At 32.5% G+C, this 27,394-nt stretch overlaps 1 protein-coding gene and 1 long non-coding RNA gene across 4 annotated transcripts; both read right to left on the bottom strand.

The window, feature by feature from the left end:
• On the bottom strand, positions 257–15,575 carry LOC18598700 (beta-hexosaminidase 3). 3 transcript variants are annotated; one of them, XM_018121827.1, is made up of 15 exons: positions 15,467–15,575; positions 15,008–15,376; positions 14,565–14,639; positions 13,869–13,904; positions 13,655–13,766; positions 13,257–13,327; positions 12,990–13,120; positions 12,829–12,894; positions 10,824–10,924; positions 10,641–10,700; positions 7,170–7,203; positions 4,549–4,647; positions 4,419–4,478; positions 1,672–1,922; positions 257–752 (listed from the first exon to the last, which is right to left on the bottom strand). In XM_018121827.1, exons 2-15 carry the CDS (start codon positions 15,368–15,370, stop codon positions 586–588), a joined length of 1,626 nt encoding a protein of 541 aa, XP_017977316.1. In that variant the 5' UTR covers positions 15,371–15,376; positions 15,467–15,575; the 3' UTR covers positions 257–585. The 3 variants fall into 3 exon arrangements, 2 of the variants coding, with proteins under 2 accessions (XP_017977316.1, XP_017977315.1); XR_001928172.1 differs by lacking the exon at positions 15,467–15,575 and having other exon boundaries at positions 1,672–1,935; positions 15,008–15,460; XM_018121826.1 differs by lacking the exon at positions 15,467–15,575 and having other exon boundaries at positions 15,008–15,460.
• LOC108662092 lies at positions 25,954–27,183 on the bottom strand. The gene is made up of 2 exons (XR_001927873.1): positions 26,888–27,183; positions 25,954–26,327 (listed from the first exon to the last, which is right to left on the bottom strand). It is a non-coding gene; the product is annotated as an uncharacterized LOC108662092 (long non-coding RNA).

Genomic DNA, 27,394 nt, shown 5'->3' with positions numbered 1-27,394 from the left:
GCATCATAAATCAAGTGAAAACAACTCAAAACATGATAAAGAACTAAAAATATGTATGTTCTTTCATATTACTAGGGAGATAGAATTTGGGTCCCACATGCATTTAGGAGGTAAACCACCCATGTTTTGATCACCTAATCTCTTTCCCACTCACGTAATAAGTGTGCCACAATTGTAACATGATACTTAGGAAAAATCTTGTATTCTTAACCATCTTCATTAACACCGTATTTACGTCACATGAGTACATATAAAATAACAAATGACATTTAAATAATTAATAATTAATCAATTCTTAAATTATATATATATTTTTACAAGGTCGTGGCATTCGACGGTTTGATCTTTTTTGCCTTTATCATGAGCACTAGAGATTCAAACTCTGCTTTATTAGAGATCATCACCCGGTGCATTCTTTCCCTCCTTGCATATTGGAAAATGAGACTTGCATTGATAGAATTATCTGACCTTTTACCAGAAGCATCCCCTATTGGCTATTATTGTAAGGGAGACAGAAATGGGAGTTATTCCAGTCCAATGCCTAATTAACAACCAGGAATCAGTTGATACAAGTGATTCAGCAAATTATTGCACATAGCAAGAACCTGGACCTTCAGGGGCAGCACGGCCTTGTCCGGCTAATGGAGCAGCTGCAACTCCTCTTTGATTCAGTAAACACCTGAAGTGTGCCAACCTTCCTGTTACTTGCCTTGGATCCTTTGCCAGCTCGTCATAGGGTGTCCACAGCCGCTCTTCAATTTCGATAGGGAAAGGAAGAATGTGGTTAGGGGGATGAAAATCAAGACAATACTTCAGCTTCGGTTTAGGTTTCTGAATTTTCAATAGAATTTAAAACTAAAGTTAATAAGGAGTCTCTATGCCATGTTACTAAGGGCATTCTTTCAAAAAATAAAGCATAATTTCATCCCGTGTTAAACAATAAAATTTAAAGGTGCTTCTAACCAGAAATAATTTCTGATAATAAAGGACTAATTACAATTACCTTTAAGCACAACAGAGACAAAAGCCAGTGAAATTAACTTCATATGCAGACATAACAAGCAACATATGACGATGACTCTACTAAAATGGATTCAGCCCCACCATATATTCCCACCCATGACTCCTACAGCCTATTTAACTGTCCAGAAGTCGTTGAAGTTGGTTGCCTGGAAGCTTATGACATAAATCACATCCCCAAACCATTTTAAATATTTTCTATTTTTTCAGAATTTCAAACAACTCAAGGCAGCATTTTTAGTCATAATTTAAAAAACAAAGAGTGCATGTTAAAAATTGCACTAGCTATATAGGGGTAAAAAGAAGAGAACAGAAGGATGGAAAGACCTATCATACTTGGCAGTTACTTTCCTGCGTAAACCTTAATGTACTGGTAGTTTTTCATTTTCCTGTAGTCTAAACAACAAGTATTTCCCCAATCTAATAAAATTCATCCTGTTCATGGAATAAGAAAGAAAGTATGTAAAATGTTTTTCAAAAACATTTTTTCCCTCTGAGAACTGAAGATACTCAATATTGCATAGGGGAGCTCCAGGTGCTGACCTAATAATTCCACCTTAGAATGGTGGAATCTAGGGTATTTGTATTTCTTGTATAGCAAGAACAACATAGTATGCAAGAAATCTAATGTTAAGATATTATATTAAATACCTGCAGCTGCTGCAGCACGTGGCCATATGGTTTGTTCAATATCGGAACCATCAATGCGTTCACCCCACATGCATACCTCCCCTCCAATAACTAATTTCTGTTGCTTCAAGTTTGTAATATTTGTGAGAGGCTCATTTGCATAGAATTCTTGCCATGTAGTGTCCAAGTGGTCCAAGTACCATTTGTCCTGGTTGCTTACAATGCACCTTAACCCAGATGCAACCACTTGTTGAGCAACACCACCACCAAGCCTGCCAAAGAAACCTTAAGCAAAAGTTTAACCCACCTGAAATCTTCGATCAAGCAATATATATTACAGCATTGACATGCCATCACTCCAAGTAAATTATACGCAGTATAAACAAGGAATCTAAAATTTTAAATGTTTCTAAAGTTAGACTGGACAAATAACCATTTGGGAGACCATTTCTAGATCCAATAGGTTTGACAAGAACATTGAGAGTAATGCTTTTTTAGCTCGAATGTTTTAACTGTTCTTTAAAAATTGAATGAGGTAAGAGTTCACACCTTACAACTTATAAAATTTCTAAAAAGCAGTTTAAATTTGATTTTTGTAAATCAAACCAATCCAGTCCGGTTCAACCTTTTACAGATTTTGGACCATATATAAGGTGATGGTTGTGTTCCAAACAGGACAAGCAATTGATCCCAATTCAACTGATAGAACCAGCTCGTCCAATCCTTTTTTTAAACAACTGCTGTATAAGAATGCAAAATATAATGCATGCACAAAGGCTCCACCTTTTACTAGACCCTTTTTAATGTCAATGGATGGGGGTACAACTAAAAATTAAGTTATCTAGTAGTACCCTGTCCTAGGAACAAGATGACATAGGTATTAACATGTTAAAAGCTAACAATAAAAATGATTGTTTAGCTCAAGTTTTAATTGTTTTATAACAATTAAGAGGATCATAGTTCAAATGACCCAACTTCCAAAAAAATTTCAGAAGTAAAATTGTAATCAAATTTGATTTTTATAAATTAAAACCAGTCCGTTAATTTGACCATGCCAATTCCAACAGGCCCTTGACCTAATCTAGTCGGCAGGTGTGCTTTGAACTGGATAAGTAACTGATTCCTGATGAACCAGTTGATACAATCCATAGTTTTAAACAGTTGCTGGAAATAATGAAAATAAAATGCACGCAGAAAGTCTTTTTAATTTTATTGTTATTATTATTTTTCTTTTTTTTTTTGTTAAGAAGAAAATGCACATGCACAGAAGCTTCAACTACCATCTACCAGACCCTTTTTAACAATCACTAGAGGGCACAAATAAGAATTGAGGCTTCCAGTACCATCCTGCCCCAAGAAACAAGTCATGGCTCAAAAAACATGCCCATGCTTTGCTCAGTCTACAAGATACCCTACATGCAATTGCACATGAATCATATTACACAAGCAACATTACTAACTTCTAATAACTTTTTGTATTTGGAAAACAATATTTCAACTTTATTAATTTTAAATGAAATTTTAAAACCATAAAAGTAGGAGTGTCAGCAAATTGAGCTACTCATGAGCTATTCAAGCTCAATTTGATGAATACTTGAGTTTGATTTGTTCACTATCAAGCCAAGCTCAAGCTGGTACCACTGAAGTAATAGCTCAAGCCAAATTCGAGCACAATATACAACTCATGTGACTTGCAAAACTCATCAAGTTTTCATGTTTTTTAATATGCACTCCATTTTAAATTAAATGTCTACTTTACTATTTTAGGATATGTCAAAATAATATCCATTTTCCAAAATGAAAAACACTTTTCCAATGCTTCCCTTCTTTGAATACTAATTCCAGGTGATCCCCTCTAACGTTTACAACTTTTAAGGACAAAAGCAGCAAATAAAAGAACATGTTTTATTCCTAAAATTTTGCGCCATTTGAAAAGTGGATATTCAATTTGAAATAGGAAGAGTATTATATATGTATAGATAAAATATGATATTATTTATTAAATTTTAACTTTTTTTGTGTTTTGAATTTAAACTTGAGCCCTAGTCAAGTTTTAAGTTTCTTACTTTATGTTAATGATAGTCAAGACTAATGGAGTTGAGTCTAAGTAGCTCAATCAGTAATTGAGTCGAACTCAAGGGAAAAAATTATAACTTGATCAAGATTGAGCCGAGCTCAAGCTTGGCATTGTAACGACTTCGCTCAACTCAATTACAACCCCACATAAAAGTGTAGTAAGACATACTTATTGTAATTCATACACATTTGTTGTTAGTGGTGCACAAGATTTTATCAATTAAACTGTCAATGCTATTTTTCCTACATGGTATTATTAGATAATAGAAAATTTTTAACACCGTTAACAATTGTCAATTGGAAAGTACAAAGACTCAATTTTTACAAATTATTATACAGGGGCTCAATTTTTACAAATTATTGTACAGGGATTAAATCCACCACTTTGATAGAGTAAAAGGACTAATTGCATAATTTTACCCTTATAAAATGATAAATTCCATTTGGTAGATTTAAGTTGCAATATGGTATTCTGTCTTCAAAAACTTCTCAACTTAAAACTACTTTTATATACAGTATAGAACTATAGAGTACTTCTCTGCAACGAAGGGGAAGAAAAACAGACAACATGCTTTGAATCTTTTTTTTTTTTGAAAAAAGCTCTCTTTGCAAAAAGAAGCCGCACCAGGTCTATAGAATGACATAATGCATAAAAAATTCTCCAGGTTTGAGTTATAAAGAGTATGACATACCAATTGTGAACCACAGTCTTCCTGCTCAATTTATTGCCAAAGTTGTTGAAGGTCTCCTCCCTGTTATATTCTATACGTGAATAGGATGTAAAAAATTGTTGTCTGACTAAATAGTCTTGAGGATGAATACCAGTTAACAATTTCATATCCATGGGACAAAGCTAAATTTTGTGCTCGCAAGACAAAGTACTGATATGCTTGAGATTCATTCATACCATTCTTTTTTAACCTGCAAACCAACCAGCAAAGAGAGTAAGAGGCCTTCTAGATGATATAGATTTTGGGAACACAATAAATATCATGCCACGATGAATCATATGGAATTAAATAAAAGAAGTTAAGAAGTATGACGTTCATGTACTAATTACAACAACAACAACAGAACAAGTATGAAGTAATTTAAGCAATGGCAGCTTTAGGTGGTACTGAATGCATCAAAGGAACGCAAAGGAAATTGATGAAATAGATAATGTTATAACGACAACAAACTAAGACTCTTCCCACGAGTTGAGGTAGGCTAAAATAATGTTACATCAAAAACTACTAAAAGATATGGACAGAAAACCTTCTCTTTCAACCATTCAATGGCATCACAAATTTTCCTAGGTGGACAATCTGAGAACAACAATAAGCAAGATAAATCTTTGAAAAAGAACAGTAGTAACATCTAATATAAATATATATATAAGACAACTTTTTGGCAAAAACAAAAAGTGTTATGTGCATGCCCTACCTTTCTGACATGAAAATAGCTTGAATATGTGCTATATGTCCTCTCATTAGCGAATTTGATTTAACTTGATCATATTAAATAAAAATAAAATATTCCAACTAAATTAGTTATATTTATTCCGTTTTAAATCTTCAATATTCTTACCGTGTACACTTATTTTGACTACTATATATTGGACTCCACTATGTGGGTTAGAATATGGGTTTGAAGGTATGCTTCACTATTTTTTCTGCATTTTATTTCTCTTTTTTTTTTTGTTTCTGTGAATAAATATTTGCTCCATTTATTTGTTTCATAAAGCATTCCATTTGGCTTTATTTGTACTACTGTTACATTTAGATTTGCTGTGAGTTTTGTTTTTTCATTTGGTTTATGCTTTTTTTCCATTTAGCTGTGCTGGATATTAGTTATGCTTAGGTCCAAAAGAGTGTGACCTCAATACATTTTTTTTTATGCTCTTATTCAAATATTTTTTTTATTTGATCAATTTCTTTGTTTCTTCGTTGGTCAATTACTTTTTAATTGTGTTTAAGGTTACTTTTCAATAAAAAATTTGTGTTTAAGGTTGATTAATTAATTTTTTTCTAATATTTGTGTTTAATTCAATTGTTTAATGTTTACTTTTCAAGTTTTTATCTTTTCTATTAGTTTCATCAACATATTTGTCAAATTATTATGTATTATATTAATCTTGACAATAAAGTTTCTTTTTCAATTATGAACTATAAACTATGAACTAAAGGTGTCCATGGGCCAAGCTACTCACCTAGGCCTGCAGGCCAAGCCGGCCCAACTTGACTGTTTTATTTTATTAATAAACATTAAATTTTTGTTTGAAAAGGGAGACCCAACATGACACATGGACATTTTCAAACTATAAATTATAAACTATGAATAAAGGTGTTTATGAGCTGAACTGCTCATCAAGCCCATGAGCAGGCCCAACCCGACCCAACACGAGTATATAATTATATTAATAAGTATTATATTTTTATATAATTTTAATTATAAAAATATTTTAGAATATTAAAATAATAATATAACATAATGTTTTATTCATTAATAATAAAGTAGTATATAAATGGACGAGTCAGACCAACCTTGGGCTTGATACTTGAAAAGTGAGGCTTGATTGATGGACACCTCTAATATGGACTACGTTAGCTATTAAACTAAAATACTACATGAAAATTAATTATGGTTTGTTATGAAAAAAATATTTAAAAAAGTATTTACAAAAATGTTTCTACTTTTCAAGTTTTTAGTCTTTTATGTTAGTTGATCAAGTTTTTCTCCATTTCGTTTTGAAAAGAAATTAATTTACATTTTTATCTTTCATCTTCACATCTAAATTAATTTTTGGTTTTATTTTCACATGATGGCACATATACTTTAAAAAAAAAAAAATTGAACAAACTTGAACAAAGCATACTTTCAAGTGTCATTATCAACTTGAACCAAAATATACTTTTAAAAGACTTAATCAACATTGAACTAGTTTTTCCAAAACCCTAAACCCCAATTTTTTGCGAAAGAAATGGTTTCAAAATTTTCAATTGAAGAAATGCAAAAGATGCATGAAAACTTATCAAAACCCAACGAAAATCACGTGGAATGTTCTTCTCAATGAAAACCCAGAAGAGTATGAGACCTAATGGAACCAAGTTTATGTTAATTTAAAAGAATCGATTGTTGAAAAAAGTTTGAGATTCATGACATTTACTTGATTTTATAAATAATAAATAAGATAAAAGTTACATATTTATCTTCAGTGTCAATTTTTTCACTTACTTAATTGAGATATACCAAATTGAAAAAAAAAATTGAGATATATAAATTATGGTTTCTTTATAAATTTGATAACTTATATTCTAAATGAAATTATTGATATATATATTTGAATTTTCATGCATCGCACCAGTTTAAAACTAGTTTCCATAAAGTTTGTAATGCAGAATAAACAAATAATCAGAATAAATAGTCATTTTCATTCAATGGCGCAATATTAAACTTCTTACCATTTGCTTATATGAGGAGTTGTGGTCCAACAACCTGAAATTAGAAATACAAGTGGTCCGATCAATAAACTATTAACCTGAAATTGTTAAGATATAAATGTAAAATGACAAACTTAAAATTATATAAAACATATTGTGAAGAATAATGTTTAGAAAATGATGAATAAGTCCATAAGATATGTGCCTCTTGCCCTCTTTCATAAGCTATGTTCTGGAGACAACTTGTTTGATATTGATATGATGAACCAGAGACCATTCTATGAAGACGAGAGTGCTAGCAACAATTTTTTACCTCTTAAGAGGTTACCTTAGAGCTTAGTCTAGAGAGAGTTTAGAATTTCAGTTAATTGTCATGTTACTCAATAGAGGTCTAGGTGATAAAGCCGTTGAAGTTAATATATTTTGCATAAGAATTATAATAGGGTAAAATACGCTGACCTACCCAAGTTTTGACCGTAATTACATGCAAGTCCATTAATATTCAAAATGGACAGTCCACCCCAAACGTGTAAACAGCGTTAATGGGTAAAAGTGAAATGTCTAAAATACCCTTCTTCTTCTTTTTTCCCTTTTTCACTATATTTTTTATTCTTAAGCCAGCCAACAGTGCTCACTTATACCAGTCAGCCACCTTGCCGCAGGATCAAGCTGTGGAATGCCAGATCCAGCTATATCTCCCCAGTTCACACTCCCTTAGGGGAGTGCGATCTTGGATCTGGCTGTGCTCCCCTCTCCCCCGATCGGCACTCCCATAAGGGAGGGGAAGTGTGGCTACAGCCTGAGAGATGCTCCCCTAGGGGAGGGGGAGCATTGAGATTGCGCTCCACCAAAGGAGCGTGATCTGCAGATATTCAGTTGGGTCTGGCATTCCACGGCCAAATCCGACCATTGGGTGACCGGCCAGCATAAGGGAAAGCCGCTGACTTGCCTAAGAGAAAGGAAAGGTAGGGTAGAGAGATTTTTTTTTTTTGAAAAAAAAATGAAAAATTAGTTTATATACTTTGGTAATTTTTAAAATTAATGAAGAGAAAAATTGTCCTCAAAATATTTCCCCATCATTAAATTAACAGAAACATCAACAGTTGACTAACAGCAAGACTTATGTGTCTAGCAAAAACATTCTTTTGGGGAGGACTGTCCATTTTTAATACTAATGAACCTGCGTGTAATTATGGTCAAAAACGTAAGGAGGTCAATGTAGTTTATCCGCTATAATATGTTCTAATTATGAAATACTCACTGTATCAAAGCATTGCTCCTAAACGATTCTTAGTCAATACTTTATCAAGACATAGCAATAATATAACCTAAGAAATTAGCATATATTATGTCTCTTACTTATGAAGTAAACAATTAATTTCATAGGTTGAAGTATTGGGATATTTGAAACTAATATAAAGATGCTTGTTACAATAATAAGTTCATTGAACATGACCCACTATGAGAATTCTATTTGATATATCACTCAAGTGTTTATGAAAACATTATCATGTGTTAGTTTTGAAAGTAATCCTTAGACTTAAAATTTTCAAGTTATCTTATGTGGGGATTAATATTTTGTGATATTAACCTAGGTAGTCCTAACCAAGGATATACAATAGAGTATACATTAAGTATAACATGAACCATATGAAAATATATAAATGATAGATACAAGATATATCAGCCAACGTGATTTAAGAGAGATATCCCATTGACTCTTAACATGACTTAGCTCAATCAAATCTTTGGCCAAAATTGAATTAAGATTCGAAAATGAGTTTTTAATATCATTAATGAGTTAAAAAGATTGCAAGATCTAGAATGATAAAGACAGACATAGAGTAGACACTAAATTGTGCTCTATATCTTATCAAGGTATTAGATGAAAAGTGATTAAAATACATTGATAAACTGAGTACTGAAGGATTTAGTCAAACCTCTTTTGACTCTTCTAAATATTTACATAGTCATGGCATATTCTAGATGTTAATCTTGACTTATAAATATGAATTAATCAATTACCGAATGGATGAAAAATGCAATATGATTGATTCACCTATCCCTTATCAAACTAATTATAATGCATATTTATTGCCACCATATGCAAAACCTAATGGGTCACAGATTAAGGATTTTAATGTAAAAATATAAAATTGGGAATTAAGTTGAACTTAATTGAAAAGAGGTATAATATAGACTTCAAGGATTTAATTGAATAAGTTCAATTTTGTCAAGGAAAAATGGGAATAGGATTAGCATATTTGCCTATGAATAAGATGTTTATGCGGAATTTTAAGGCATTACAATTGGCATACAAAACCCTAAGAAGCAATTGAGAATTGAGAGGTGAGATTTCAGCAGCCAAGCAACCCCTTATCCCTGGATATTGGTGGCTTCTAGTGTGATACCCTAGGCATCAATTTTGGTGTTGTATCCTTCAATATAGACGACTTCTTCTTTTCTTCCTCTTCCATTTTTGGTTTTTGGTTTCCCTTGGGAAGTGAGAAACCTGGTTAGCCTCATCCTAACTAGCACTAAATTTAGCAGCAAAAGCAAACCCCTAACCACCATTGGTATTATTCTATTTGAAGTATGTGTAGATCACCATTAGAAGCTAGACGCTTGGACAACTTAAGGTTTGCAACAACTTAACTCTGTGGGGAGAAGTTTTCAACATCTTTTTTGAATTGCCTATTGATTTCAACATTGAAGGCTTTAAAGTAAAAATTTCTACCAACTAGTTAGGATTTATTTATATTAAACAACTATTGTTGATCTTGCTTGAGGGAAAAATTTTAAATATCCGCTACACTTGATACTGATTTGCACAGCTTATCCCAACACTAGGAAGTCAAAATCTATCAACATACATAATATAGAGGCTAGGTTCCTTACAAAGTTGTCACTTAGGGAAACTATTCATGAGAATATAAAAACCCAAAATATCTAGAAAAAAACCCTTTCCATTTTACCATCTTTGTTAATTTCTCATTTTCTTCACTTTTTTTCTTTTTGGGGCCATTACCACAGCTTGGAACAAAGGGTCAACAGCTTTGGGCCAAACACAAGAACTTGAGAAAATATTATATTTTCGATGTCATATATTATCAGAGAATTTAGGGTATAAGGATCATGCAGCAGCTTTAGGTCACAGAATGTTCGTTTAGACTTTTAACATAAGCTTGACCAAAATACCTTTTCCATTCTGGTTGAACATTTAAAGCAATTGAAATGAGTTGATGTGAATTATGCTAATAGAAAGCAACAACTTCAAGAAATGCTAAGAACACAGTTTGAAGTATGCAACAAAATAAATCAAGAATATCTAAGTACTCCTATGAAAAGGTTACCATCATCTACCTCAAAGATTTTTATGAAGAAAATAATTTTATCCCAAAAAAAGCCTCAAACCAAAAATAATAATTAGCATGATAGACAATATCGATAATAATATCAGTAGGAATTATAAGATAGTATGATTTAACTTACTTGTATCAACTTCATCCCCTCCCAAGTGAACAAATTTAAATTTAAAGATCTTGCTGAAATCTGAAACAAAAATTCCAATGTCATTAGTTGAATTTCCTTTCATGTTGTTCTATATAAGAAAGAAAATATGCTGAGTCATTTCATAATAAAAGTAATGAATTGAAGGGAAAGTAGGGAGATCACCTGAAAGAATTCCATCTATTACTTTAAATGTAAATTCATTGCTGACATCAAGCGGCTGCTGACAGTCCTTAGATGGCCATAAAGAAGGATAACCAGTCCCCCTAAAGAATTAAAACCAAAGTTAATCCAAACAATATAGGAGAAGGCCAATATACAGCAAATAATTTTTGGACACACTCCATGACTTCCATCTTGCAATATCTGTATATTTGTGTTTGTTGCTTGCTTCTATATTACAAGATTTTGAATATATTTAATATGCAAGAGCTACCATTTTATTATAACTTGGGTCATCCAAACCACATAGATAGTTGGGTTTGTTGAAAATATATTTTAGTATAATTTGGGTCATCAATCTTCATAATTAAATGGAACATTTGACAAAACTGATGGTGGTGCTGTGAGCAATTGCTGTTTAGTTTCAATTCTCTTGTAGTAATTGGCAAGAAAACCACATATTATTGCATGCAACTTTCTCTCAAATTGCTTGTCCTGGTCTTAGAATTTCCTTCTATGTTTAAGTTGTACCATGACTTTTTAATAAGATAATTGAAACTATTCTTATTTCTTCTAGAAGAGATGAAATGATGCACTTTTTAGTTATCTAGTGAAGGAAAAAGGTGGTAAAACAAGCAGGATTCATCAACAATTCTCTCTACCCAAGATTAGGGAGTTGTTGAGTCTAGCTATCATGAGAACAACTGACAGCAAATGCAAAGCTGGAGAAGCTCAAAGAAGAAGTAGCCTCTAACTTCCATATACTAGCTAAAATAGAGAAGGAACAACCAATACCGCCACTAGCACATTGGATGTTCTGGGGATCTAAAGTTGCAAAATATCAGCTGCTGAAACTCCCAATTTACACCTAAATATGATCTTCAATTTTCCCACCTAAAAACCTTCCCTAATGTATAGTTAAATCCCCAGCCTTGATGTTTTGATTAACCATCAGAAACAAAATCAATTTTCCATAACTTTGATCATATCCCATCATTATCACTTCTGACAAAGGAGTAAACTACAAAAAAAAAAATGACCTTAATTTAGCTGAGCTTACTGCAAGTACATTTGGTTGTTGCTGCAAGTACTGTCAGCCAGCATTCATTCTTCAATAAAAAAGGAAAGATGTAACCCATAATCATTGCTAATTTTAAAGAAATTTCAAGATCATGCACTTTCTAGAAGTGTGCTTTTCACTAGTTCTTTTCACCTTCTTGGGGAAAGAAAGCATAGATGGGAAGTTGTGACATCAAAAAGTGTCAAGTTACCGGAATATTGCTACTAGTAGTTCAAGAACCATAGGACTACAATTAAAAACTATAGCAGTAAGTTATCAAGAATATTCTTCTCATTTGGCTTTTTCAAATATCCAACCATTATACGGCCTAAAATTCCCATGTAATTATTATTAAGATTTATCAAAGGGCTGTATATCTATCTATCTATCTTGAATTCTAAATAGCTGAAACTTACAAACTTACCTAGACCTTAATTCTCTTAGCCCAATTCTTCTCCTGCTTATGTAATAATTTCCATGTTCTTTACAACACATATTCTTTCAAATCCCACCCCTCCTTGTATCTGAGCCAGTATCAATAATCCTCGCACTATAGAAAACTCTCCTCTGCATTCTGCAAACCTAAAACTGTAAATTTATCCATTGCGCACAATTTTGTACCATGCATCCTCAATAAATTCTTCAGCATTCTCCACCTCAAGAGTACCTATGTTAAGGTAATCATAGTTAAATTACCAGCCTAAAGTCCTTGCTCAATTATCAGAAAGCTTAAGTTTTTACTTTTTGTAACTTTCATTCACTAAATAAGATATTAGAGCCTGATATCTCCATCATTTTAAAGAGCACTAATTAAAATTTCCAAACCTTTATGATAGGCACAAAAATTAGCATCTTCATATACTATAAAGTAATGCTTATTTGTCAAATAAAGCATATTTACTAGCAATAAGAAGAATATGCTTTAAAAATGGAGAAAGCCTGTGCTACCATGAGAGAGCATGTCCTGGAACATCAATTTCAGCCAATACATTTATTCCTCTTTTTTGAGCAAAACTGCAAAGATTAAAAATAAACATATCAAAAAGAATCAAAGTTATCAGAGTAGTAATTATTATTTGAATCCTGTGAGAAAGAGGTAAATCACATGCCTCACAATTTCAGCAGCATCAGCCACTGAATATTGTTCTGAAGTTGAATAAGCACCATTCCACAATTTGGGATATGAAGGTATCTCCAAAGGAAAAGACTGTGTATCTACAATGTGCCAGTGCAATACATTCTGTGTGAAAGCAAGAAACAGTTACTGCATTTAGGCTTAATATCATTCTGTTGTATTAAACAAATCTCCACTTGGTGAAAACAATCAGGAGGAGAAAAATATTCCAGTTGAAATTTGTTATTAATGCATTACATACCAGCTTTGCATAGGTCATGGAATCAATAACTTTCCTAATAACTGGCAATGGCAGATAGTGACGAGATGTATCTGCACATCAAAAAAGTCAAAACATTGTATTGAAACAGAAAACAGGATAAAAAAAAAAAAGACTTTTTTCTTGGTATAATTTTCTCAAACCCATGAAGATCGGCAGCTTAACTGCTATTCCATCTTTCATCTTGCTGGTTGCTGAAGATATAGAATTGCCAAAATGGGCAGTAAAACAATATATTTTAATTATAGCTAACAGCTAAAGCAAAATAACATAAATAAGCCCCTAATTATTTCAATGTAAGTCAAAAATAGATATCATAGTTTCAAAGGAAATCAAGACCATGAACCACTCAAACATGCTATAGAAGTGAAGCATCGCACCAATTAAGAGGCCTCGGTAAGAAAATCTTGGCTGATCAATGATAGTCCATGGGGACATGTGAACTTCAATGACCCTGCTTGTAAAGTTAAAATGGCATAATTGGCTGAATGTCTGCAACGTTGTATGACAAGCCACATATTTCTAAGAATTTTGAATTTACAATAAAGTCAAGAACAATGACAACGTAGCAACAAGAATTATACTAGCACTAACCTGAAGGCCATGTAAAGCACCATAAACCGTCGGCGCCTGCATTGTTTTGTAACAGGATTGAGTTGATTCTATAATTAGCGGTTAATTCAAATAAACTAGTGAATTTAAACAACCAATATTTTGGAATTTTGTCTAGCACACAACCTCATATCAAGCCTAACCTTTGGGTAGATACTTGTAATTTGCCTCTTGTGAAAGAGAAAAGAAAAGGTACTGGAAAGGCATAATCCTTCCGGAAAACACACCCATAAAGTTGGTGTATAAGGCTATGGTAAGTGATTTTATATGATGTGATGGAGTAGCAATCCATAAAATACTAATTTAAGAAAGGTCAATGAAAGTCCTCAGAATATCAAGTTAAAAGTCAACAATTACATTGCTCGGACGTAAATATAAAACTGGAGCCATTTCCTGACAGCTTAAAGATTTGTCAAATCGGTCACCCAACGATACTGACTTAACATAAATAATGAACGATTTGAAGGAAACAGAAGGAGGGGGTGATTCTGAAATTATTAAGTAGGTGTTTGTTGCAATGACTTATGACTTAAGTGGATGACACAAATGCACTTTGAGCACTTAGCTCAACCATATGTGATATAAGTGCATCCCTTCATCCAAGAGTTCCCAAAAATATAAACAATAAAATAAATAAATGAAAGAAAAGATGGCACAAATAGGATTGGTTAGGCCTACCACAAGATGGGCGTAAGCTGGCTTTTCTGGTGACGGGACCATCAATTTGTACGACTCATCAATGCCGTATTGTAGCTGCAACCAAAACCACAAAGGAATTACTCCAAATCAAATAAACATTAATCACCGTCTTAAATCAAAGGCTCCACCAATCGTAATAGTAACTTATAACTTCGTTATCAGCGTTTGCAGCATAAATCTTTGACCTGTGTCTTGTGTACAACACGACATTCTCAGACAAGGAAAGAACTTTAATTTGTATTCGAATATATGTCATCTCAAACCTTTTTCTTTTTAGTTTTAATTTTCTTTTGTTAACAGAAAGCACAAAAAAGAAATCCTAAAAATGGGTAATGGGTAAGGGGTGAAGTGATCATTTTTCTGGGAAAAAGGGGGTGAAGACAATAGAAATAGATAATAATAAAAGAGAGTGAAGGAGGAACCTGGTCCTTTGGAGAGCTAATAACTATACGCAAACCCTGGAGCAGAGGTTGATCATGCAATGCAGAAAAATTGGCATCAACAACATGATCCAGTGTGATGACAGCAAGCATTCTGTGGAATGCGTCTTTGAGTATCCCAGACGCATCCCCATAGCCGCTCCCCTCTGTGGAGAGCACGAAATCATTGCTCATGTAAAGATGGCCGCGGCCGTGACTCACCCACGCCGGCATTGGCCATATGTTCACCTCATCCTTCTCCACGCCCCCACGTTCGCTCCTCACCGGCAACGCATTGGCCAACACTACCGCCGCAGCCGCAGCAACAACAACAACAAAAAACGCTTCACTTGCCATTTTCCCCATTTGTCTCTGCAGAAGCAGACAATAGAAACAAATTGAAGTAATTATATCCTTGTTATTTGTGGCTTGCGAGTTGCAATTTATAAGACCCAAACCAACCTCTTGAGGGAGGGAGGCAACCAATATGTGTTATTGGCTGCCCACGGAATCACGAGGGAGATACGTTTCCCATTTTGCCCAATTCCTTTCACTTTCTGTCTTGTATTTATTTATTATTAATGCTTTCTAAGTAGGAAGGAGAAGGACCACCTTGGACCAAATATCATATCATACATAACTATAATCAGGAAAAAGAAAAGACAGAACGTAATCCGTTGCACGTGACCGGTAAAGCATCTCCAGCTACTCATCCTCTTATCATTCGATACCGTCTGTCTCTTTTCTTATCTTTACATGTCCTTTTCTAGTTGTTCCATTCTTTCTCCTTCCAAAAATACAAATCAATTACCACGTTTTTTTTAATTATTTTGCTATCCTCTCTGTCTTCCCTCACCTACGTCCTTTTCGTCCACAGGCGAGGTCGTACCTCATTTCCATGTATGGCTATGTTTTAGATATAAATGAGACAAAAAGAATGCATAGGACAGTTAGCTAGATAGGGCTATGGAAGGGGAAGGATTCGCCCTTCCAGTACATTCTGATTTTCATTAATTAAATTTAATCTCAAAGGTTTTATGCATCGGTTTACATTCAGATTTTATGTTATTATATTACACCATAGAATTTATTTTCACTAGATTCTGATTCTCATGTATTTAAGGATGCGTTTGGTACGAGGAATGTAAAGTCAGATTTTTTGTAATGTGCTCAATTAAATTACATTGCAGTGTTTGTTTTGTAACATACCATTGCAATATAAGATTGTAATGCAATCACATTGCAGCAAATAGATGTAATGTGATTACAGTCTAAAACTAATGTAATCACATTACATTGCATTTTATAATATCTTTAAAAATATTTTTACCAATCATTTTTTAAAAAAAATTACTCACAATCTGTTGAGTATTTTGTTGCCAATTTGTTATTGGTTATAAGAAATGAAGCTATCACATTAATGTATATATATAAAACGTATTAAGAAATAAAAAAAAATTATCTTTTAAAGAAAAAGTTAAAAATAAAATATACAATATAAGAAATTATATTAAAAATAAAAAAATGTATACTTGCAATAAGAAATGAAAAATACAATATATTTAATTAAAAATATTTTTAAAAAATGACATTATATAAAAATTAACAATAAAAAAATACATGTTAAATTTGTATTTTAATATATAATGGTAGTTTTGAAAATTAACATTACACACCCTATAAAGTATTTGTAAACAAACACTGCAATGTTATATTCTCTGCATTTTAATCATTATATTACTTATATACTAAACACTACAATGTTATCTTTTCTGCAATCATATTGCTTGCAATCACATTACCTGCAATCACATTACATTGTAAAGTATCAAACGCTACATAATATCAAGCAACAAATCATTGGGTTTCAAGCATTCATCTAAAATAACATTTTGCATTATTATTATTATTATTATAAACAATATAATTTATATAACTGGACATATATTTATTTAATAATTCACTCTCAACATATCTTCATGTGACTCAAATTAAATAATTTTTATCGTGGAAATGAGCAACATAAGATTGTATTGTTTTTCTTTTTAAACAATGCATTTAGATATGATTATTTTGCATACGACAAGATAATTATGATATAGAGTTAAACGAATTTGGGTGTAAAGTAATCATGTTTTTTGTCTTAATTATATCAACAGAGTTATGGGATGAAAATTTCGTATTTTAAATATATTAAACTCGTTTAATTTATTTAAGAATTAATTAAAATATATTTAATTAATTTATTTTATAAATATAAACTATAATAATTTATTAATTCTTTAAATAAATTTGTGATTTACTTGAAACTTTACAACTTCAATATATAAAATAATTTTTTGGAAAAACAAATGATTAAGGTTATCACGTGGGGGTGGGTGAGAATGCTTGTGCCCTGTAGCTACGCGTGCCCCATTAAAGAATGTGGCGCCCACTAGAAGCTCTGTGGATGCCTATATTTACGTTGAACCACCTTGATATTGATGTAATCATAGGTTAACCGCCCAGGTCGGGAGATGTAGTGGGTATGCCCGTCATTTTACTCTTATCTTTTATCCATATATAAATTTTATAATAACCAATCTGTTATATATTTTTATTAAATAATTATAAGTTTATAAAAGGAATTGATAAATACTAGCTCTTGTCATATACTTGTATTCCTTATTCGGGTTTCGAATATCAACTGCGGATTAGAGATTCAACTCCAAAGTGAGTTAGGTAGTCCTTAGCCTTACGCTAGCACTAGATTAGGAACTTGTTTGATTTAATTTTTTTAATTTAAAAGTTATCATAAAGTTTTTATAAAATATAATAACTTTTAAATTAAGATAAATTTGTTCGATAAATTATTTGATAAAATAAATTATATAAATTTTAATTTGATTAAAATTATCATAAAAAATATTTATGTTATTGAGAGAAAAAGGTATTTCTGTAAAAGATGACGTAATTTCAAAAAAATATAAGAGAAAGCTTTTATCTAAAGCTTTTTTTAAAATTTTTTTCTTAAATTTTGTTTTAAAAAAATCTATTTTTTTAAGTTTCTCAAAATTTTGTTTAACTTGACTTCTACTTTAAGAGGTAGATAAGTTGAAAGAAATCAAATCAAATCAAATCAAACAAATACTAAATTGGTTATTGATGAAGGAGACAAATTCTCAATTGGATGGGTTTATTTAATTATCTCAGTATTTATAATTTAAATATATGTTTTGATTATTAAATAAGTATTAAATGCGATAAATGCTTGATAAAAAGGTATTATCTAATGGTTTATATTTTAATAATACTGGAAGAGGTTAGGGGTTTAAATCCAATCAATTGCATATTTTTTTTGAAAAAATTATTTATTAATTTAATAGATTGAAATCAATTGCAATCTAGTTTTATTTAATTAAGTCTGGTTTAATGGAAATGTTGCCAGATTCTTAAGTGATTTGATATACACTTAGTCATTTTTTGAATAGAATATTTTGGATTTAATCAATCTAATTAATCAGTTGAGTTTGATTTTGACTACATTAATCAACTAACTTATCTACTTTTGTATCTTTAGGATATCTTTGAGGGGAGTTAGTCAATTGATTCCCTCCACTTGTTTATTGTCATAAAAAGTAATATGGATCCACCATCTCCTTTTTGGATGATGACAAACACCCCATTGTCCAGAGCTTATTGCCTAACAAATATTTTGTAATACAAATTATATACAATCAAGGGTGGACCTACCTTAGAGGGAGTGGTGTCATATGACACCACTCATTTTCTAAAATTGTTTACTTGTTTTACTGTTAATTTAGAGTTTTATGTAATTAATATAGTAATAAATCCATTACTTTTGTTAGGCAACTCTTTGCTGAATTCTCTCTTCACTCTCTTAGGTTTCCATCTTTCAAGTAGTGTACACGTATTACCTCTAGTTGGCAATGGCATACATATTTTTATGTTCAACCGTCTTGATATTGATTTAATGATAGTTTAACTCATGGGTAGAGAGAGGTGGTGGGTATAATGCGTGTCGTTTTACTCTTATTATTTATGCATATATAAATTTTATAACTATTATGTTAAAGATGTGTATTAAAGAATTAGAAAGTTAAAAAATTGATAAAATAGTAGTTCTTGTCATATTCTCTTTATTCCTTATTCTCAACATGGAATATTAGCTATGGATTAGAGATCCAACTCAAAGTGGGTAAATAGCCAGTCACGATAACACGTAGATTTAGTACTTTTGTATGTAATATGGTAACATGATACATAATTTTGCATGTTTGAATTTAGGTTAATAGTATTTCATGTATTAATTATGTTAAACCCATTAAATCCATCTAAGATACGTCTAAGATACAAATAGTTAATCATGTTATCGTGTATCTCGTATAGCTTATAATTCATCTATTGTTTATTTATTTAATCGTGTCATATATACACATTTAGTGTACAGTTAAGACTTATTTATTGATTCATATAAGTACTAATATTTTTATGATAATTAAGATTTATTGATTTCAAATTTTATTATATTTTATAAATATTATGATATTTATAATTTTTGATTGTAAATTTGAATAATAAAATTATATTTTACTTGTACATATTTTAATTTAAGCATTTTAATCATGTTAATTGTATCAATTGTGTGTTAATCGTATCAATCATGTTAATCATGTAAACAAATTATAAATCATATAAATTTTAATCATGTTAATCATGTTTTTGTTGGGGATTTAAATCATGCTAAGACAACTCATACGCAGCGAAATATTATTAAAATTTTAATCCCCAAAGCTATGGATCACTTTAATTGAAACTAATCTAGAAAAACCACAAAAGATATTTTGACATACCTGAAAGTCTACTTTCATTGGTGGAGTCCTCCTTGGCTTTTCGTTTTAACTTTTGTGCACCAATTAGGACTTATCAAACCACAGCAGCACAGTTGTCCTACCTCTAATGGTGATCCACACAATGATTTGCCGAAATCTCTTCACTAAGAGTGTGTGAATCCTTAAGCCGAAGTTTATGCTAGCCAACTCTCAACTTTGAGCTCTTTTGTGTTTCTCTCTTTTTGGCAGTGATCTTATCGCAATGCATGAGAAAATAAAATAGAACTCTTCTTTTTCTTCAAGAAGCAGCTAAGGGATTCTTTTATAGAGTTAATTAACCTAATTTATAACCAATAAGGATTATAATATGTCTTGGGCTAATTGGGCCTTTATTTAATACTCCATCAAATCGTATTTGATTTAGCCCAATACTTAATTGGATTAAGCCTCTATAAAACTAATTAGATCACATCCAATTGAACTCAAATTAATTTTGACAATACACCTTATGTGTGTGACCCATTAGGTTCCCAACATGTTGGCAATAAATATAAATTAATTCAATTAAGAATTTATATTTATATTTATAGATCATGAGCGGCATCTAGCAATACATCATGACCACCCAAATGTCAGAATAGTCAATATGATTTGACTAACCTTTCAGTGTACAGTATCTTAGTGTAATTCGATCCTTTTATCATATATTCCAAATAGATAGAAAGTCTGGCTCGGTGTCTACTTTCTAACTTATCCATATTAGTCCTGCAGCTTCTATATTGACCTTTCAAGATTGCCTTGGCCAAGGACTTTTAATCAATATAAGCTAGGAGCAAATGAGATATGTCCCCTTCAAATCACTTGAGGTGATGAATCCTTTCTAGACTACCCATTCATCTTCACATGCTTCATGCCATACCCAAAAGCACCCTATTTAAGTATCTGGTCATCTCCAGACCCGTAGAGGTGAAATCAAAGCATGACAATTCACATACAAGATGACCTGGTATCACAAGTTTAAGGATTACTTATACTACTGACACATGAGAGTATTTCCATAGACACTTGAGTGAAATACCAAATGGAACTATCATAGCAGGTCATGTTCAGTAAACTTGTTCCTTAACAAGCACCTACATACTATCCTCAAGTATCTCACATACTTCAACTTATGAGATCAATTGCTTACTTCTAAAGTAAGGAGGCTTAGCATGTACCAGCCTTTGAGCATTGTCAATGCCTTTATTCTTGACAATACTATGACTAGGAACATATTTAGGAACAAGGCTTTGATGCATAAGAATCTCATAGTTATAACCTTTATAATTTCTTTGCAAGGCCATTATGTTCCAAGGACTTTATCTACATAAGTCTCTCATAACTCTTTATAAATAAACTCATGGATAAAAAAATACCTCATACATTATATAAAATATCCATAATGTATTTAACATGAAATATGACTAATTAATATAGTGTTTTACAAGCACAAAATCGATTGGCTTACAAGGCTTACACTAATAATCTCCCACTAGCACTAAAGCCAATCTCCCATGTATCTAATACCAAAGCCTTCCAAGTGGCGATCATATTTTTGTTGGGACAGAACTTTGGTGAGAGGGTACTCTTTTTATATTAATATCACATCTTCCAATGATCTCTCTGATCAAGTGATAATGCCATAATACATGTTTGGATCATTGATAAGACCTTGGTTCCTTTGCTTGCGCAATGGCTCCATTGTTGTCACAGTACAAAGTTACAAGATCAACAATGCTAGGAACCACACCAAGTTCAGTTACGAACTTTTTGATCTAAACTCCCCTTTTTGCTGCCTCAGACGCGAAGATGTATTCAACCTCGGTTGTAGAATCTACAGTTGTTGCTTGCTTGGAACTTTTCCAACTAATAGCACCGCTATTTAAGGTAAATATAAATCCACTTTGCAATTTATTGTCATGCTTATCAGATTGGAATGCAGCATCTTCATATCCTTTAACTTGGAGTTCAGCCCCTCCATAGACCAAGAAAACATCTTTAGTTCTCCGTAAGTACTTAAGGATATTTTTCACAACAATCCAATGATTTTCACTTGGATTTGATTGGTATTTACTCATGACACTCAAAGCAAACGCCACATTTGGTCTAGTACATAACATGGCATACATGATGGATCTTATAACCGATGCATACGGTATCCTATCCATCTTCATCCTCTCATCTTGTGTCTTTGGACACATATCCTTTAAGAGATGAATGCCATGTGACATAGGCAAATGTCCCTTTTTGGACTCGTTCATGCTAAACCTCTTTAGCACCTTGTCTATATAAGTGGATTAGGACAATCCTAACAGCCTCTTTGATCTATCTCTATAGATCCTTATTCCTAGAACATAGGCCACTTTTCCCAAATCCTTCATGGAGAATTTTTTGGATAGCCAGATTTTGACAGTCTGTAGCATCGATATATCATTTCCTATTAATAGTATATCATCAACATAAAGTACTAAAAATACAACTGCTTGTCCATTTACCCTTTTGTAAACACATGGATCATCAAGATTCTTGACGAAATCATATTCTTTAATAGTTTTATCAAATTTAATGTTCCAACTCCTAGATGTTTGCTTTAGCCCATAAATGGACTTTTGGAGTTTGCATACTTTATGCTGATTCTCCTTGGATATAAAACCTTCAGGTTGTGTCATATACACTTCCTCTTGCAAATTCTCGTTAAGGAATGTTGTCTTTACATCCATCTGCCATATCTCATAATCATAATATGCAGTAATAGTAAGCAAAATCTTAATAGATTTAATCATGGCCACAGGTGAGAAGGTTTCCTCATAATTGATTCCTTCAACTTGGTTGTAACCTTTAGCAACCAACCTAGCCTTGTACGTTTGTACATCACCATCCATGTTAGTCTTTCTCTGAAAGACCCATTTGCATCCTATGGGTTTTACCCTTTCAGGTGCATCAACCAAAGTCCATACTTGGTTGACATGCATGGCATCCATCTCGAATTTCATGGCCTCTAGCCACTTATCAGAATCAATATTAGATATTGCTTCCTCATAAGTAGTAGGCTCTTTGTCAATTGGCAAAGCATCTCTTTCCATCATAAATCTATATCTCTTTGGAATTTGTCTCTGTCTCGTAGATTTACGGAGCACTTGTGTTTCTTGAGTGTTGGTTTGAGCATCCAATACTTCAACCGTCGACTCAGGTTCCAAAGGGATGTTAGTTTGTGGTTCTTGAACCTCTTCAAGAATTATTTTACTCCCACTAATCCCTTCAAGTAAAAACTCTTTTCCAAGAAAGTGGCATGTTTCGAGACAAATACCTTTTGCTCGGCGGGATTGTAAAAATAGTATCCTATAGTTTATTTAGGATACCCTACAAACTTGCATTTGTCTGATCTAGCTCCAAGCTTATCAGATGATGCACGCTTTACATAAGCCGTACATCCCCAAATCCTTGTATAAGACAAGTTTGGCCTTTTGCCATACCACATCTCATATGGTGTCTTATCAACCGATTTGGTTAGAACCTTGTTAAGAAGGTAAGCAGCAGTCTCTAGGGCATATCCCCAAAAGGATATCAGAAGGTCTGCCCTACTCATCATGGAACGAACCATGTCCAACAAGGTTCGATTTCTCCTCTCAAACACTCCATTGTGTTGTGGAGTTCCAAATAGAGTCCATTGTGATATAATCCCATGTTCCGTTAGATAATCTAGAAACTCATGACTAAGATATTCTCCTCCTTGATTCGATTTACGAGTGAGAATACTCTTCCCAATTTGTTTCTCAACCTCAGCCTTAAACTCTTTGAACTTTTCAAAAGCTTCAGACTTGTACTTCATTAGGTACACATAACCAAATCTAGAATGGTCATTTGTAAACGTAATGAAATATGAATAACCTCCTCTGGGTGGTGTGTTTAAGGGTCCACATACATCCGAATGTATTAGCCCTAGGAGCACACCTGCTCTTTCAGCCTTTCCAGTAAAAGGAGTCTTAGTCATCTTACCAAGGAGACAACATTCACAAGCTCTATATGATTCATAATCAAATGGATCTAGATAACCTTGTTTATATAACTTAGCTATCCTTGTCTCATTGATATGACCAAGTCTACAATGCCAGATGTAGGTTTGATTTGGATTATCTTTTCTAGCTTTCTTGACATCTATATTGAGCATTGGGCTATCAAGATCCATAACATAAAGTCCTCCATGACATGTTGCAGATCCATAAAATACATCATTTAGAATGACAGTGCAACAATTGCCCTTCATACTAAATTCAAAATCATCATTCTTAGCTAGGTATGAAACCGAAATGATGTTTTTGGTTAATGCTGGTACACAATAGCACTCTTTTAGCTCCAGCACTAAGCTCGATGGTAAAATAAGATCACAAGTCCCAACGGCAACTGCTGTAATTTTTGCACCATTGCCTACGTTAGGACTACCTCATTTTAACCAAGCTTTCTACTATACTTTAAAGCCTTTATGTCAGTACATAAATGCGATACACATCTTGAATCTATTATCCAAGATTTAGGATTGGCAGTAGAAAGATTAAGCTTAATCATATTTAAAGTTATCTCTTTACTTGTCAAGATTTCACCCTTCCATTTATTGAGAACTTTTCTCAAAGTGATATACCAGTCCAAACATTTTAGGTTGATGACATCAAGTATGCCAAGCAAAGTAGCAATTATTATACCCATTCTAACAATCTATAAATATAGAAAAAGTATTTGTATTAGCCTTTCATGTTATAAATCAATTTAAGACGAGGTATTAAATCTTACATTGATTCTCCCACTAATTTTTCGTAATAATAGCCTTTACTATTATACGAAAATCTCTACTAGGTATTTCTAGTGGGCTGGGACCCCTTTCGAATTATGACAACCTTAAGTGACTCAACAAATCACAATAAGCCTAATTGGGTAGATAACGTAGCTTATCAATTGCATCCACATGTAACTCCCAAATCAGTTAGGTGACAACTCATTGTGTAAATGCATCATATGCATTTCGCTTAACCCTGCCTTTAAGACCATGTGGTCAAGTGTGACACATCCGAACCACACAGTTTTAGTTGAGTAAGACCCACCAATAACTCAAACGTGCCCATGTAAAAGTTTGACCTTGAGTGACTCAACAAGTCTCCAATTAAAAAGGTAGCTTGGTTATCTTGTTATATGGTGGAAGGCAACTTAATCATGCGAAACATGTGACTCAATATTTTAATGAGGGATTTTTGTTGTTGCTTTTATCTTGTTATTTAGGTCTCATCGAATTTGGCATGCATAGCATTTATAATATTGCATAAAATAAATCTATCACATGCATACTACTAGGATGATTATGGAATTTATCTAATCTAATTTCCTTGAGCCATCGAAGGAAATTAGTTGGTCAAATCCTAAGGGATTACATACAAATATCATCATATATTGTAATCTTGTGATCTTCATGTCTCCTTGGCACCTTCGTCCTTCAATCTTGGAATTATAAAATTTTCTTCCTAATCTAATCCTATAAATTCTAATTACATATATGTAAAGAAACCTCAAGTTACATTTGAGGGGAGTAAGCTGAGAAGAGAATTTTACAACTCCTGAATAAAATAGAGGAAAGGCAGGGCACACACTCCCTATTTATAAAATAAATACCAAATACATTCAACCATAACCATCCATAACACATTATAGTGGTCTAAGTCCATAATCATCATCATATATTCATAATCATATAATGAACATATAAAACTTATGTTTAATTCAAATTGAAGATCTCATATGTCTTTTGGCAATAATATTACTCAACCTTTGAAGATATTAATCCAAATAATTTGATGTCTAGGTCCCATTAAATGTCTTGTGCCAATTTAGAAATCCTAGTCCTACTAGGAATTCAATTAAGCATAGACTTTGTAATTCTAAACCTTTTAGGACTATGAAATTTAAATTTGACCCTTATTCTCAATAGGAGTTCTAATCATATTAGAAATTTAATATTCAAAGGAATCCTAATCCAATTAGGCTTTCTAATGTTATTAGAAAATTTAATAATTCTAGTCCAACTAGAATTAGATCTTTATGGCCAAGAGTCCTATTTCTTTGCCAATTTGATTTTAGAATCTTATTTGGAGCAATCCTAAACTCTTTAGGATATATTCCATTACAATTAGGAGTCTAAATTCAGGTCACAACCAAATTAGTACAACTCTTAATTATATAGAGAAGAAATAGCACAAGCTAGTGTAATTTTATTGGGTCTGCATCACCTATGCTGTCCCAAATCCTTTGAAGCTCCATACTCCATTGTTTGCTGCGATTTTGGCACCAATTCAGAGACATCCCATGCCCCAAACATCATGCCAAAAAGCTCTCAAAACCTCAGTAAATTCGGAATACAAATAGCCATGATTTTGCAAGTCCTTGTCACACAAGAATACAATTCCAGCAAACTGTTTGTGCAGAAACATCATCAGATCACCACCCAAACGAGGTAATTAAATACTGTAAATTTTCAGAGGTTAAGATCATCCTCTTGACGTTCTACCCTCCAAAAATCACGTTCAAACTCCTTCTCTAAGTCCCTCAAAAAAATTTCCAAAACAGATCATGTTATGATGCCAGATTTTTCAAATTTGGATTCTTTTAAAACAAATCTATAAAATCTTTAAGGACTTATTAAATCTAGATTTTAAATCCATAAATCAAGACTTTATAGGCCTTTTTAAAACATAAATTAGTTTTGAAAAAATTCATTCAGAATTATTATAAATAATTTTTCAAACTTTGCATCAAACCGACATATAAACAAAACAATTTTTGTAATCTTCAACAACTAAACATAAAACTAGATTAAATCAATTAAAGGAGGCTCTGATACCACTGTTGGGGATTTAAATCATGCTAAGACAACTCATACGCAACGGAATATTATTAAAATTTATTCCCCAAAGCCATGGATCACATTAATTGAAACTAATCTAGAAAAACCACAAAAGAAATTTTGACATACCTGAAAGTCTACTTTCTTTGGTGGAGTCCTCCTTGGCTTTTCGTTTTAACTTTTGTACATCAACTAAAACTTATCAAACCACAGAGCATAGTTGTCTTGCCTCTAATGGTGATCCACATAGTGATTTGCCGAAATTTCTTCACTAAGAGCGTGTAAATCCCTAAGTCGAAATTTGTGCTAGCAAACTCTCAACTTTGAGCTCCCTTGTGTTTCTTTCTTTTTGGTTGTGATCCTATCTCAACGCATGAGAAAATAAAATAGAACTCTTCTTTTTCTTCAAGAAGCGGCTAAGGGATTCTTTTATAGAGTTAATTGACCTAATTTATAACCAATAAGAATTATAATATGTCTTGGGCTAATTGGGCCTTTATTTAATACTCCATCAAATCGTATTTGATTTAACCCAATACTTAATTAGATTAAACCTCTATAAAATCAATTAGATCACATCCAATTGAACTCAAATTAATTTCGACAATTCACCTTATGTGTGTGACCCGTTAGGTT

This window comes from Theobroma cacao, chromosome 5 (assembly GCF_000208745.1).
Source record: "Theobroma cacao cultivar B97-61/B2 chromosome 5, Criollo_cocoa_genome_V2, whole genome shotgun sequence".
Taxonomy (NCBI): Eukaryota; Viridiplantae; Streptophyta; class Magnoliopsida; order Malvales; family Malvaceae; genus Theobroma; species Theobroma cacao.
Note: the sequence above shows the minus strand (reverse complement) of the source record. Positions and strands in the feature narration are given on the sequence as shown.

What these genes read in the sequence shown, in the direction of transcription:
- LOC18598700 (XM_018121827.1), bottom strand. Translation starts at nt 15,370, where the DNA reads ATGGGGAAAATGGCAAGTGAAGCGTTTTTTGTTGTTGTTGTTGCTGCG. An exon ending in GTGCTTTACATGGCCTTCAG is followed by an intron (nt 13,767 to 13,868) that starts GTTAGTGCTAGT and finishes ACAACGTTGCAG; the next exon opens with ACATTCAGCCAATTATGCCA. An exon ending in AGGGGATGAAGTTGATACAA is followed by an intron (nt 7,204 to 10,640) that starts GTAAGTTAAATC and finishes TTCTAATTTCAG; the next exon opens with GTTGTTGGACCACAACTCCT.